This window comes from Microtus oregoni, unplaced genomic scaffold, assembly GCF_018167655.1.
Source record: "Microtus oregoni isolate MIOR12 unplaced genomic scaffold, Mior012 000022F_ref0000154, whole genome shotgun sequence".
Lineage (NCBI taxonomy): Eukaryota > Metazoa > Chordata > Mammalia > Rodentia > Cricetidae > Microtus > Microtus oregoni.
Genome location: NW_024543081.1, coordinates 23912434 through 23927842, shown reverse-complemented (window position 1 = coordinate 23927842; position 15409 = coordinate 23912434). Strand labels below are relative to the sequence as shown.

Sequence of the window (15409 nt, the reverse complement as noted above, 5' to 3'; positions counted from 1 at the left end):
ACAAAAAGCCTGACAGGGCGGCGGGGGTGGGGGCCTTTATCACACCTGTTTTACCAGGCAATGGACCTGCAGAACGCCAAAATCTGAAGGCATGAATACACGCCCCTGAAACTGTACTTTCCTCCCAGTTCACTCCAGTTTTGAGAGGTAAATGCATGCTTTGTCTTCAGTTAGCATTCTCTTGCACACTGTTTCTTGAGCTGGTCTCTAAACCATAGGGAACTACTATGCTTCTGAAAAGGGGGGGCACAGAATAAACTCCAGATGACAGCTAAAGAGCTGGAAAGCAAAGGCAATGGCAAAAGTGGCATGTGTCCAGGCAGAATTCCCACGGCCACCCACCTCCCGCGCCCTTACCTTGAACGAGGCGTGCTGCTCCATGTGCCGCAGCAGATGTGGCTTCTGGGCTGCCGTGTAGTCGCACACGGTGCACTTGAACTGCTTCCCTGGAAAGAAGCGGAGGATAAGGTGAGCAATGCCAGGTGGAAGAGCAGGTTCTCAGAGGGGCTCAGGAAGGTAACACGACCAGTTGTCAGGAAATAGCAGCGGGAAGGAGCTCACAACTAAAGGAAGAGATTGGTCAGCTTCACCCAGGGAAGCTCTGAGCAATAACACAGGAGCACACTTCTACAAGAAGAGAAAAGGTATGCCCAGCCATCTAGAGAGAAGGGTACTGAAAGGAAAAGAGATGTTTAAGAGAGACGGAGAGATATTGATCAGCAGAATGGGCCACAGCGTGGTCAGAAACATGAAACAGCAGCATCTTCCTTCTGGAACGGGAAGTGTACAGTCTACAGGAAGTTTAGCGCTGTCCTGGAGAAGAGGGAAGCCAGAACATTGAGGATGCAGGGCATCTCAATGAAGACAAGCTCCTGAGCATCAGAGGACTGTGCAGAAAGATGTTCTACACAAAGAAAGATCACTGTGCAAACCTCCCATGCTGGTGGGAAAGCCAACAGCGTGCCTTCAGAAGTGCCACAGACGACTTCAGAGAAGAGCAATGTTTTAGCAATATATAAATATAGACAACAATCAGGTGCATGAGTGCCCACGTGAAAACAAAGAAATAGATACATGGAACACATTCCACTCCTCCTGGAGAGAGTAAACAAAATCTCCATTTGCCATCATACAATTATGTAACCAAACAGAAGTTAAGACCTTCTTCCTGTTGTAGCAAATGGCTCTAATGGTGCCAACACTATAGGAACACAGCTACTGCCCCTGAAGCATGGACCCCAAGAAATTCTTGCTCCTCTGGAGACCTCCACAAGACAGGTAAGACTTCTCTGTAGTTGCATCCCCTATATCTCCCTGCTCTGCAAACTGGGTAAAGGCACAATTGGCCTTGACACCTGTTATTACCAAGGTAACCACTAGGATCAGGTCAAAGACAGATGTTGCTTTTGGTTTTACTAGATGATTCTACTACCTGAGATACTTCTGACAGTCTGTGAAAACCTTATTCTCTGGTACTCCATCACCACCACCCTTGTGTGTCTGACCAGTCTCTGAGTTTCTTGGTAACAGTACCCACATTCATCATTCTCTATAAACTGATGCCCCACAGTGTTCTCGCCCACACTCTTTTCATTCTGATGCCTCATTGCACATGACTGTTCCTACAGTTTTAGCACACATTTGATGCCCAAAGCTACACCTTATATTCAGACCTCTTCCCACAGCTCAACACTTGAGAAGTCACCTATTGTCTTAGTCACTGTTCTACTGCTGTGAAGTGACCCTATGACTAAGGCAAGTCCTATAACAGAAAGCATTTCATTGGCGCTGGCCTTCAATTTCAGATGTTTAGTCCATTAACATCATGGTGGGGAGCATGGTGGTATATAGGCAGACATGGTGCTGGAGAAGTAGCTGAAAGTTTTACATCTTGATCCAAAGGCAGCAGGAAGAGAGAGCAACACGACCAGGCATTGGCTTTTGAAGCCTAAAAGCCCACCCCTAGTGACATGCTCCAACTAGACCATACCTAATCCTTTTCAAATAGTTCCATTCCCTGATGACTAAGTACTCAAATACATAAATAATCCCTATTCAAATTACCACATTCCACTCCCTGGCCACCACAGGCTTGTAGACATATCATAATATAACAATGCATTCACTCAAACTTCAAAAGTCCCTAGAGCCTCTCCCATTCTCAAGGTATCTTCAAAGTCCCTTCTGAGACTCAAGGCAATCTAACTATAAACTCCCTGTAAAATCAAAATAAAAAAGACCACCTACTTCTAATATACAATGGCACAGAATATATATTACTATTCCAAAATGGGGGGGGGAATATAAGCACAGTGAGGAAATACTATAGTGCCAAAGAAAGAATGAAAATCACCAGGGCAATCTGCAAATTCTATGTCTCCATACCCAATGTCAAAGTTCTCTTCAGATCTCCAACTATTGCCAACTTTGTTGGCTGCAACACACTTCTCTCTCTTGGGCTGGTTCCATTTCCTGTTACCCTGTTAGCAGCTCTCTTTGCCACACCTCAGGCATCTCTAACACCTTAGGGTCTCCAACTCAATCCAGGAATCACCCTCACCGCTTCAGGTAAAAGCCTCTCTGGGTTTCCATGCATGAACACCCCTGACACACACCTGGACTCAGAACATTTCTTCAGCCCCTGACAGAGAGGTAGAGTCCACAACCCTTTTCTAGTGTCCTTGACTCTAAAGACAGAACCTCACGACCTAAGCTGCCAAGTTCCACTGCTTGCTAGGGATGGAATTTGGCCCCTCATTCAAATACATTTCCATCAGCTTTCTGGTTTTGATGGTTTCCTTCACTGCTTAAGCTTTTCCTTAATTCTTTTTCACTTTTTGGAAACTTAACTGAATAGGGTCTTGCCCTGAGGTTACCATTCCCTTTATTCCATTTAGCATCTTTAAACTTTTTATTTCCTTGAGCAGTGGACTTGGCTCCAACATTCCACTTCCTGGTCCTCCTTTTCTCCTCAAACTATATATTTTGTAATTTTCCTTTTGCAGTTGTTTTTTATTATATATCTGCATAAGAGTGACCACTAATGACTACACAATACAGTCAATACGAGTCTGACTTGAAGTCACCTCTGCCAATGCCATTCATCTAAAACTCTTCAATTTAGCCCTAGGCAGACTTTTGTGGACAAGGGAAGAAAGTACTATATTCTTCACAAAAATATCACAAGAACAGTGTCTAGACTACTTGTTAATACTCTGAAACCTCTTGAGCTGAGCCATCATAATTTACATTGCTCTCAGCACCACTGTCTTCCATGTTCCTACTAGGATGGCCCATTATGCCCCACTTAAAGCATTCAACTGTTTTCTTAAATCAAAATTCCAAAGTCCACATTCCACCAACAAGCAGCATGGTCAGGCCTGTCATAGCAACACCCCAGTACCTGGTACCAACTTCTGTCTTAGGCACTGTTCTACTGCTATGAAGAGGCACCATAACTAAGGCAACTCTTATAAAAGAAAGCATTTAATTGGAGTTTGCTTACAGTTTCAGAAGTATAATCCACTATCCTCATAGCAGGAGCTTGGTGGCATGCAGGCATATATAATGCTGGAGAAGTAGCTGAGAGTTCTACATCTGGACCCCCAAAGCATAAAGAAGAGAGAGTGATACTGGGCCTGGCATGAGCTTTTGATACCTCAAAGTCCAGCCCCACTGGCCCAATAACACACTTCTTATAACAAGGCCACACACCGCCTAATCCTTTTCAAATAGTACCACTTCCTGATGAATAAACATTCAAATACATGAACCTGTGAGAGCAATTCTTATTCACACTAGCATAACCATCAACTGGACTGGCCACTTACCTGCTCCAAATGTCCTAAGCTGGACTAATTATCATCCTCACCAAGTAGGTTCTACTTCTAAAAATCCCAGCATTACCCATGTCACCCAAGTCCGATGCCTGGTAGTTTCTTCACATCTACGAACATATATGTTGTGGTTTGGATACGAAGTGCCTCCCCCCCCACCACACACACATTCAAACATTTAACCCTCAACTGGTGGTGCTATTTTGGAAGGTTACAGAACATTTGGAAAGTCAGGCTCAGCCATAGGAAGAGGGTTAGACATTGAGGCTTACACCTGGGCTCTACCTCCCTTCTAGTCTTTGCTTCCAGATCAACCCAGATGTGAATATGCTTCTGCTCCCACAGCCACAGGCTACTTCCTCCACCACATCACTCCTTCCACCCACACCTTACAAAACATCAATTTACCCAGGCACGCTTCCCACTCAGCTCACTCTGACTACCTGCTCACAAGCCAGGCAGCTATCAACAGACATGTCTTGTTCATCTTAGTAGCATAGCGCTGGGTGTACACATACATCATAAGCATATTTCGTGAATCTTATTAAGTTGAAATGTCTAAGAGATAAACAAGAAAGCTTTTACATCTTACATAGGCAGCACCCTTGATAAGAGCAGCAAAACCAACAAAAAAAAAATGGCTCAAGAATATTAATGCTAGGGTTGTACTTCTCTTTAAGTGTATGAACTCTAAATTCTAGATTTTATTCTTCTGCACCGTGTGTGTGTGTGTGTGTGTGTGTGTGTGTGTGTGTCTGTCTGTCTGTCTTTCAGTCTGTCTGTCTGTCATCTCTATATCTGTGTACGTCATGTATATCTGGGTTCACATGGAAGATAGAAGAAGAAAGCAGATCAGGCACAGTTGGAACTAAAGTTACAGGCAGTTATAAACCAACTAATGTGGCTGCTGCAAACCAAACAGCTCTTTTAGAAGAGCAGCAAGTGTTTTTAACTCTTGAGCCATGTCTCCACCCTGATTTTACTAAATCTTCAAGGTCAAACTATAGAGATATTTTCACTTGTAAAGTATGCAAGTTACAACTAGAAAATAACTAAAATGTTTTATTAAATACATTTTCAATTTTTTCTCACATATGGCTGCACAGTTCCACACATCACCAGCATAATCTCAGCCAAGTATACCTTTCGACTAACCTATGACTCATGTGATAACATCAGCCTGGCGCCAGCAGCAGAAGAAAATGCTCGGATTCTTTGCTATCTAAGGAAAGTGAGGGAGGAAAGGGGATAGAACTGTTCTCAGTATCAAACAACAAGATCAAAGCGTAAAATATTAAGTGTTACAAGGAAGCCTTGAAGGGCCAGGCAGCTGACTCAGCAGTTAAGAACGTGCACTGCTCTTGCAGGACTAGAGTTTGGTTCCTGCAGACTGGTCAGTAGGCTCACAACCACTTGTAATCCTAGCTCCAGGGTATTTGACACTCTCTTCTGGACTGCATCAGCACCAGGCACATATGCGCGTGTGCGCACATGCACAAACACACACACACCATCGGGGATCTCTTGGGCGGATTTCTAGTATTGAGGCTTTTATATGATAGTAATGGCCAATGGGAGAAGCATTACCAGCTCAAGTGGGATAATTTCATTAACGTGTGTGTGTGTGTGTACACTAACTGGTTTTGTATGTCAACTTGGCACAAGCTAGAGGAAGGAGCCTCAGCTGAGGAAATGACTTGATGATATCCAGCTATAAGGCATTTTCTCATTTAGTGATCAATGAGGGAGGGCCCAGACCATGATATGTGGTGCCATCCCTGGGCTGTTGACCCTGGGTTCTATAACAATGTTGAATGAATAAACCAAAGGAAGCAAGCCAGTAAGCAGCGCCCCTCCATGACCTATACATCAGTTCCTGTGTCTAGGATGCTGCCCTGTTTGAGTTCCTGTCCTGATTTCCTTCAGTGATGAACAGCAATGCTAATGGATAAGCCTAATAAATCCTTTTCTTCCCAGCTTGCTTTTTGGTTATGGTGTTTTGTCACAGCAACAGAAATCCTCAGATAGTACGTATGTACATATACATATACACATAGACTTATATGTATTGTGTGCTGTAATTTTAGGCTTTGTTGTTACTCTTGGTTGCCTCCCAGCGTGTTTTAACTATTTTTCTATGGCTGTGATAAAATACCATGACTGATAAAATTTAGTTTGACTTATGGTTTCAGAGGTTTAATGTCCATGATAGTGGAATGAAAGATAGCTGAGACCCTATATCTTGATCAACAAATCATGAAGCAGAAAGAGAGAACACTAGGAACTGTGTGAGTCTTTTGGAACCTCAAACCCCACCCTCAGTGATACACCTCCTCCAAGGTCACAGGAATCAATCCTTCCCAAACAGCTCCACCAACTAAAGAACCAACTATTTCAATATAGGAGCCTAATGAGGGTCATTTTCATTCAAATCACCACACAGAGGTTGAAGGAACTAAGTATCACTGAAGATACCTTGCACTTTAGACAAAAGAACTGGAGGACATTGACTGGATCAGATTTGAAAGCCTTCACCGTAAGGACTAGCTTGCATAATATTGGAAGGTACTATGCAAGTTTCCAAAAACAGAAGCAATTAATACTCCTAAGTAGCTATGAACAAGGACAATCGTCATGGCTGAAAGAAAGAAATGGAATAACCCCCTAGCACCCAAGGCTCTGAATCATAGAAGGAAAGTATGTGGCTCCAAAATGTCATCTTTACAAAGCCATCTTTACACAGGCAAGCCAGCCAGGCAATAGATATAGCTCGAGCCAACAAGCATGAGAGAGTACTTAACACAATCTTTTGTTGCCGAATTAAAACAGTTGAATGCAGATTTATGAATAGTTATAAAGAAATGATTTTCAGACTTATCAGACCATTTCTGGCACAAGACTCCAGAGAATACCAAGGAAAGCAGACACTAACCTAGCATTTCTTCAGGCTAAAATGACCTCACAGGGCTGGCAAATGAGCATCACACAGCTGTATGTGGATACTAGCCACATAGTATAAAACAAAGAAAACAAATACAAAGCAAAAGAGGAGGTTGGTTTTTAAAACCGTTCACTTTTCCTTCTGGTTCTAACTTACTGAACTACTAAGAATATTTCAGTAGCCCTAGTCTTGGGTGTATATGGTCCCACTGGGTACTCAAACCAGGGTTGTAGAAAGTATCATCAGTTTATGGATGACAAACCAGAATCACAAACCTAGGTTTCTTTCTCAGAGCTGGAGCCTGACTTGGACCCAGGTTCTTTCTATCTCCAATCACATAGAATCATCTCACCTAATGAAGGCTGAAAGAACTGACATAAGTCATGGAGATCAATACCTCTCAGATAGAATGGCTGTCCATTAGAAAGGGCCACCTAAGGAAAAGTGGCAGGAGAAGTGACTAGTTCACCCTGTATAGTCCTGGGATCATCCTTCTCTGCTAATCAGAGGCCCTGATAGAAAACAGATAGACACCAACTCTTGTCTAGTACAAGGATGACTGAGGCACAGGACTAGTAAGCACCTAAAAGTCAGGGGACCCAGTAGGAGACTCTTCTCCACAGGGACCACATGCTACTTGGTGGTGACCCTGCTGTCCTCTTGCTGTTCAGTTTCCTGAAACTCTCTGAGACTATCCAAAGCTTGAGTTCTAAGTAAGGCAGTCTACACAGACTGAGGACAGAGTGGAGAACAATGTAACAGGAAAAAGTACAAGCAGTTTTGGAATCAAATGGTTTATAACAGACTACTGGCTCCAGTCTCCCACAAGCTCTTGGCCTCCCCAACCACAACAGAGGCTCAAAGCCTGCAATGGCTGCAGGCCCTTCAGTCTCATGGCTCCATCTCTCCACACCCAGGTGGTAGCCTCTCCTCTCTGCACTCTATGCATCCACAGCCTTGGTGCCTGCTCCTCCCAGTTGGTGAGCTCTTCAGTTCCTCCGCATTCTGTTGGCTCAGTTCTCTAAAGCTTCTATTCGAGTGTCATTATCATGGGTCCTTCCATGGTCATCTTATATTGAGATAACAGTCCCCATACTCTGATTTACTGATTCAGTTAAGAACTAGGAAGCTCACAGTATTTCTATGTAGAAACTCAATCATTTCATACTTATATTATTACATTCACTCAAGTTTCCTAAGTATTTGACATGGTTCAAGATTTCCATTCTAACGCAGCTTGTCTTTATTGATTTTTACCATGGTTATCATCTGTCTCACTCACTGGACTTTCAGCCTCCTGACAGTGGAAGTTTCTACTTTCTGCTTGCTGTCATGGGGCTGTCTCATAAAAGACGGATTTTACTGACTGGCCAAAGCAATTAACGAGTGCATCTCTGCCGATCTGTAAGCTCCTTCACAGGCTGTGGGTGCTGGAAGCCTTCCATTCTACATCCTAGGTGCTGAGGACTACGGGCACAGTGAAGGTGAGACCAGTGAGAGGTCAGAGCAGTACTCACGGGGTCTACTCAGACACCCTCATTCCCTCTGCACAGTCAAGCTGTATCACCAGAGATGGGACACAGCATGTGTACCATGTCCAGTTCTAGTCACACATGACTTAACCACCAGAGAAGAGGTGACCTGAGTGAGCTGATCCAGGAATTAAACTATCTAGAAATGAAGCAAATATTCAGCCACGAATGCTGGCTGAAAAAAAGTGGAAGGAGCTTACAGTTAGTTAGTCTGCACTAGGAGGGAGAAGGGAGAGAGAGACAGGGAATCCAAAGAAAATGAAGGAAGCAGAGAGGGGCAAGGTAGACAGGTACAGATGGCAATCTGGCAGCTATGTTCAATCGCTCATCAAGCTTCAAGAAACAGTCACTGTGTGCCAGAGTCATGCCTGACCACAGGAGACAAGAGAGTGTGAGACAATGAAACTGTGCCCTCTGAGGCACATCACATACATGAACTAGCAGGTATGTCAGAATAAATGATTGTAACATGTGACCAAGAATGATGATTGCTACAGAGTGCTAAGCATGAAGGAGGTAGGTGGGAGGGGGTGAGGCCTGGGTTTGCTTTATTATGAAGGCTCCAATGGGGATGTGATGCAAAACTGAAGTGGATGGATGAGGAGGGAGTGACCAAGGAGAAAAGAAACAGCTTTGGGGAGAGAAATAATCACTGTCTCTGGAGACCCAAAGAACTTTCACAAGAAACCACTGTCTGTTCTGGTTTCTTAAAAAGGCTCTGTCAACAGGCCAAGAGCTACAGTACAGGCAGCCACTGAACCTGTGAGAATGCAAACCAACAAGACTCCAGCAAGAGAGCAAACAAGAAGACATGACTGCATACCTTCTCAAGAGAAAATAAAAAGCCGGGCGGTGGTGGTGCATGCCTTTAATCCCAGCACTCGGGAGGCAGAGGCAGGCGGATCTCTGTGAGTTCAAGGCCAGCCTGGTCTACTAGAGCTAGTTCCAGGACAGCAACCAAAAAGCTACAGAGAAACCCTGTCTCGAAAATCAAAAAAAAAAAAAAAAAGAGAGAGAGAGAATAAAGTCAGAGTTAGCCCCCTCAATAGATATCCTTTACAAAAGAATCACATAAAACTCTATAAAAGATGCTGCATAAGCTTTATGAAGCATAGGTCATTTACTCTGTACAGTACTTGCTCAATTTTATGAATTGCCAGATAATTACAAAGTATAACACAGGAGACTTGATATCTATTGGTAATCATTTTTCATAGTGTTAAAAAATGAAAGAGGTAAGGCACTGTACTTCCAAATCTCTGGCAAAGGCATTTAAAGAGGAAAACTGTGGTTAATGCACAGATACAAACAAAACAGCTGTTCTGGTGGGGAGAAGTGTCCTGAGAAGGGGTCAAATGAAGGAAAGGTGTGCACGCAGAAGAAAGGCCCCTGACATAGAGGGTACAACAGCTGAAGGAAGGGAAGAGAGAGAAGCAACAGACTGTCCAAAATTATGGGGATAGTTCAGTAAGTCACCACTTTAATACAACTGCTAAACCAGTTACTTACGGGCTGCACAACTACCAAGAGTGACTACAGTCTCAAAGATCATCATAACTGTATAATAATCTCCACAGGATGCACTGACCTCTGATCAAAGACAGATATTGACTAGAAGTCACTCGCAGTGACAGAACTGTGGAACCTATCCTAAGGAGGTGTTCTTTGTGACTTCTCTGTGTGTTCTCTGTGCTCTCATAGAAAAGAATCCTGGGTCTTCAGCACCATCCTAGATCATCCTAGATGATCTCTCTACCACACAAGGTACAAAGGCAGGTCTGACACCGAGAAACAAAAAACAGTGCCAATGACTCCGGAAACTGAAGAGTCAGAAGAGTTCATGTCTCTCTGAACACCAGACTGGCTGTTTCCTGATTTTGCAACTTTGTCTGGTGTAGTAGTTTGAATAAAAATGGTCCTTCAGGCTCATAGGGAGTGGCACTATTGGGAAGTGTGGACTTGCTGAAGTAGGTGTGGCTTTGTGATAGGAAGTGTGTCACTGGGGGTGGGCTTTGAGGTTTCAGATGTTCAAGCAAGACCCAGTGTGGTTCACTGAATCTTCTTGCAGCCCCACCTGTGAATCCAGATGTAGAATTTTCAGTTACCTCTCCAGCACCATGTCTGCCTGCATGCCTGCATGCTCTAACTATAATCGACTAAACCTCTGAAACTGTAAACCATCCCCAATTAAATGTTTTCCTTTATAAGAGTTGCTGTGACCATGGTGTCTCTTTACATCAATAAAACCCTAACTAAAACATCTGGCTAGGTGTCTTAGATTCCTTATTCCCAAGAAAGAGGCAGGGGCCCAATTTATGTTTAATCTGTTATTGTCTTCTGAAGCTAGATTTAACTTTTACAAACAGTCAGGAACCTTCTGAGCCATATCTTTCCTAGAAGACGGATGACAGAAAGCTAAAGCAACTCTTGTTTGGAGGACTGTACCACAGAAAGCCCTCAGGCTCTGCAGTACTGGCCCCTTGAAGGATTATGGCAAATAAGCCTTAACTACAAACTGCAGGATTTATAATCTTATTATTTAGAAAAGTCTCCTTCACTGACTTCATGGCCCAGATGTTAAAAGTCAAAACCATGAGAACCTGAAAGAATCTCAAAAAGGACTAAGACCCTCCAAAACATACACTGTATAAATCCAATGAAATAAAACTCAAAGACAGGCGAATGTCAAAGATAGTGTAAGAAGTCAGAGAGAGCTGCCTTAAGACGGGAGAACAGCTAGAAAACTCTGTTCCTTGTCCTCTTCTGTGGTCGCCTCTTCTGTTTCTTCATCTAATAGGAGCTCCTTGCTCATCCTTTGACTAATGGGTGGATGACTACTGGCGGCTTCTGACTTACTAGACACAGCCTAGGAACTAGATACTGTCTAGATTCAAGTGTTGACAGATAGTGAGAGAAATGGAGTCCAGTGATTCTCAGCTCCACCCTTGCTCAGGCCATATCTGGCATCAATGACTTGCCCTACCTATGGGAGAGATTTACAGTGGGAGAGGATGAACGGGGACCACCCACTGCCCTGCCCTAGCTTATATAAAAAGGTCCAGCAGGCCTCAAGGAGTCGCTGCTTGTGGACTGCCATTGTTGCGAAGACAGCAGGTCCACAAGGTGCTTGTATGGAGCCATCAGAGCATCTGCCTCCAGGCTGTTGCAGGAAGCTATATTGAAATACATGTTGAAGTACAGAAACATATGGTTGTCCACAAAGGAGAGGAACTCTGAGCCCTAAATCCTGTTCTTCTGGATATACAAGGTCACCATAAAGAACACCTGTTGTCTTCAACACCCCAGCATCTGCTTCAACAGTTTCCCTGGGGCTGGTTACAGCTGCTCGGTTACTTTAAATAGAGTTTTATATAAAAATAATGCAATGGATAAAGAACCTTAATCCACTGCGTTTGGGTTCTGGCATTTGGACTCAAGCTGAGCACAAAGCACAGCAATGGAGAATTCCTCTGGATTGAAAGCAAATTGTTTGCAATGTCTGTTAAGTAAGCATCACTGCCAAATCAAACTTCACATGTACCTTAGATGTGAAGGGATACTGAGGTGCTTAGAGGAGGAATTTCCATAAACCTAAACTGTTATTAGCAAAAAAAATACCTACAGGCTTAAAGTAGAAATGTCTCATGACTGTTTATCCAGTCTTACTGTAAAAGGTGATTTTTGCATAAGTAAACTTTTAGCAGTTATTTGAAAAGTTAGATCATACTTTTTCCAGACAAGTAGTGTTTGTCATTTTCCCACAGTAACACTCTGATATCTCTGTGGCACCATGCCCTAAGGTCAGAATGCCCAAGAGACAGTGGATTTGGCTGTCCCTTGGTGATGTACACTCAACAAGTACCCACTCTTGCCAGGTACAGTTAAGGAGTGCTGTGATTTTTTTCAGAGCCCTGGTACATAGAGGAGATGGTACAAGGCCCACTATCCCAGGGTAGCAGGCCAACAATACTTCATACCTACCACCAAGGCAGCTGGTTCACAATACCTGAAACCTACATGGGATTTTGTATTGAGAGAAAAAGGTGCCTGCAGATGTGGCCAAGTAATATGTCTCAAGATGGAGTCTGGCGTGGATTATGTAGAATGCCAAATGGCAGCTGGAGAAAAGGGCCTGAGGCTCAGAGTCAGAGCACAGATGTGAGGAAGCAGGGACAGACTGAAGGACACTGCACTGCCGGCTCTCAAGACGGAGGGGCCCCTAAACTGAAGGGCACAGTGTCTGTGAACTACAAAAGAAGCAGATCTCTGTTCCCCTGAGAGTTTGACGAGAAAGTACAGCTGTGCTGACACCAGGATCACAGACTGTGCGACTCCAGAGACATGATGCCATGAGCCCACCATTGCTCTAAGCCACAAAATCTTTAGTAATTTGTTACAGCAGCAGAGGAACTAAGCCTTACAAAACACTTTAAAAGGCATCTGCTCCAGGCTGCATAGAGGGAAGCGTTGGTGACCTTTTCTGGGAACGCATTTCTTCAACCTAAGACAACAAAAGGTAAAGACTACCCCCCCCGCCCCCCGACACACACACACACACACACACACACACACACACACACACACACACAGTCAGTGATTTAACCACAAGAGCATGGGTGAGCGGTTACTTACATGAATCTGGGCAATGATGGACAGAAGATTTTCCTGAGACTAACCATTTAAACACCCTCAGGGAGAGGTAGGGCTTAATACACTTTATAAAACTAACATGTTCTTACCCCTTTTACCACAGAATGTCAGTGGACCCAGTCTTGTAAGAGCTTCCTGCAGCTAATCATGGCTACTGCTTCAAAACACCATTAGTTGTGCCATGCCAGAAGGATGGAGTTCTACATGACCTTTCACCTGCTCTGCCTTCTTACTTCTAGTGGGCCAGCTATGCAAGGGATGCCACCTACAACAAGGAGAGCATCCTGCAGGAGGCATCATAGGCACTTGGCTGCTAGAGCTTTACAGAGCCATAGCTCATGGTTTGAGCATCTGCAGTAATTTCTGCAATGGCAAACCAGAACAGAAATAGCTACAGCAACAAAAATATGGTGTAAGACGTCTCTGTGCTTTAGAAGATGAACTTCAAGCAACCACCGACATAGTCTGCTGATGATTCTCTGTAATTAGTGCATCAGTTTTAATGCAAGGAGGAACAGATTAGCAGGGAGCAACAGAAAAGAACCAAATAAAGGGACAGGAAAGAGAAAGGAACTAGGATTATACTGAAGTGGTAAACACTGTGCCAGGCATATCTGCACAAAAACCCTACCTCACCAAATCTGAGACCTCAATCTGCACATTGGACTAACTGTCAGGTAAGCTCACAGGCACAAGTGCAACAGCCTCAATTATTCTTCAGATCTTAAGGTTCAGGTAAGTCTGACAAAATGAGCTTCATATGAACCCAAACAGAATGCACATATAAAATGATACTCTTGGGTCTTGGTATCAGCCCACCTTTGACCCCACCAGCCCACAAAGACACATAAGGGCCTTCGGTATCTATCAACTACCCCATTCCCACCTCTCCTCCAATGAGGAAGAAGAAGGAAGGATGGGCTCAGGATACATCCTACTGATGAAGACACTTGCCTATGTGCTATGTTCTTGTGCACTGCTTCTTAAATACGATAGTTCTGAGAGGTTAGAGCCATGGATGGACTTTACCACTGAGTGATTTTATGATTTTTCTTTTTCTTAGAGGACAGAAAAGTAACGAAAGGAAGGGTTAAAAAAAAATTCTCGTATCGCTTGAAATACTCCAACCAATGAGCAGCTACAAGAGTTCTTATTATGAAGTGAAAAGTTACTTTTTTAACTCAGCTGATTCCCAAATTTAACTCAATTTGTCTAATTATTACACAAGGGCTTGAAGCCTGGAAAATGCCTTTTAATAAATCTTACCACAAAAGTCCTTTCTGAGTAGATAAGGCAATATTGAACCAAAGGAAGTAAGGACTCCACAGGATCTGCACAGAATCTCAAAGAACCATGGGTTTCAAAATGAAAGGATTCTGACCTGATTATATAACAGAAAAACAGCATGGGATCCATCCTTCCTCAGATCCTTCCTTCCTCACCAGCTAAAGGTACAGAAAATTAAGTGAGAACCTCCAGATTCTACATCATAAATATTTTTGTAAAAGGTCAAAGTGTATGTGGTCCCAGAACTTCCCCCTAAATTTTTGAATTCCATTGACTGAGATCGGGCCACTAACAGATCAATTCTGACTTTGTACATCTGGCAGGCAAAACTTTATAAACCTTCACCCAGACTGGCCTCTCCTCTCCAAGTCACATTAATAAGCCCCTACGGGAAAGAGAAACGCAATAAACAGGGATAGATCACTTTAAATAAGCCAATAAATGTGAAAAATTAGATTCACATGCAGGTGAAAGAAAGGGTGGTGACTCACCGTCTTTTTACTTCATTAAAAGATGCCCAAGAAGATTCATTTAATAGTGTGTTCCCCAACCGTGCTTTAAAATATCTAATTCACAAGCACTTGATTTAACAAAATTTTCTGAGATGAAATGGTGAGGAAAGAAGGGGCATTTTTTAAAAAGGGCTGCAGCCTACCCTCTCTATGGACTTTACATACAAGGCACTTTACACCTTGTTTTTCACTCATTCGCACCACAAAAATTTACTGAGCACAGGTGCCGTTCCGGAGCTGCAGATACAAAACAAATGCACCATGCACCAAGTCTCAGCTGGCTGAGCTACCTACCCAGCACAGTGCTTCTCCACCTTCCTAGTGCTGGGATTCTTTAAGACAGTTCTTCATGTTGCAGTGACCCCCAATCACAAAATTATTTTGTTGCTGCTTTATAACTGTACCTTTTCTACTGTTATGAATCACAGTATAAATATCTATATGCAGGATATGAGATGTGCAAACACAAGGGGGTCATGGCCCTCAAGTTGAAAAACACTGGCCTAGAGGAAAACACAGAAAAACCATAAACAAGGAAACTCCATAGGACAGTAGAGAATGACAAACAGAAAGAGAAACAGTACAAACATGCAGGAAGGGCACCAAGTTGCTGCCAGAGAGCTTCTCCAGTAGCAGAGATGACAAACAACT

The 15409-nt window shown here is 43.4% G+C and overlaps 1 protein-coding gene across 3 annotated transcripts in view; it reads right to left on the bottom strand.

Annotated features, from left to right (window-relative positions):
- The window catches only part of Zfat (zinc finger and AT-hook domain containing), a 162333-nt gene that overhangs the window by 51877 nt on the left and 95047 nt on the right, over window positions 1-15409 (bottom strand). For all 3 annotated transcript variants that reach the window (XM_041672577.1, XM_041672579.1, XM_041672578.1), the window contains exon 11: window positions 358-446. In XM_041672577.1, the coding sequence (XP_041528511.1) occupies window positions 358-446 (89 nt within the window). The remainder of the gene's footprint in view (window positions 1-357; window positions 447-15409) is intronic.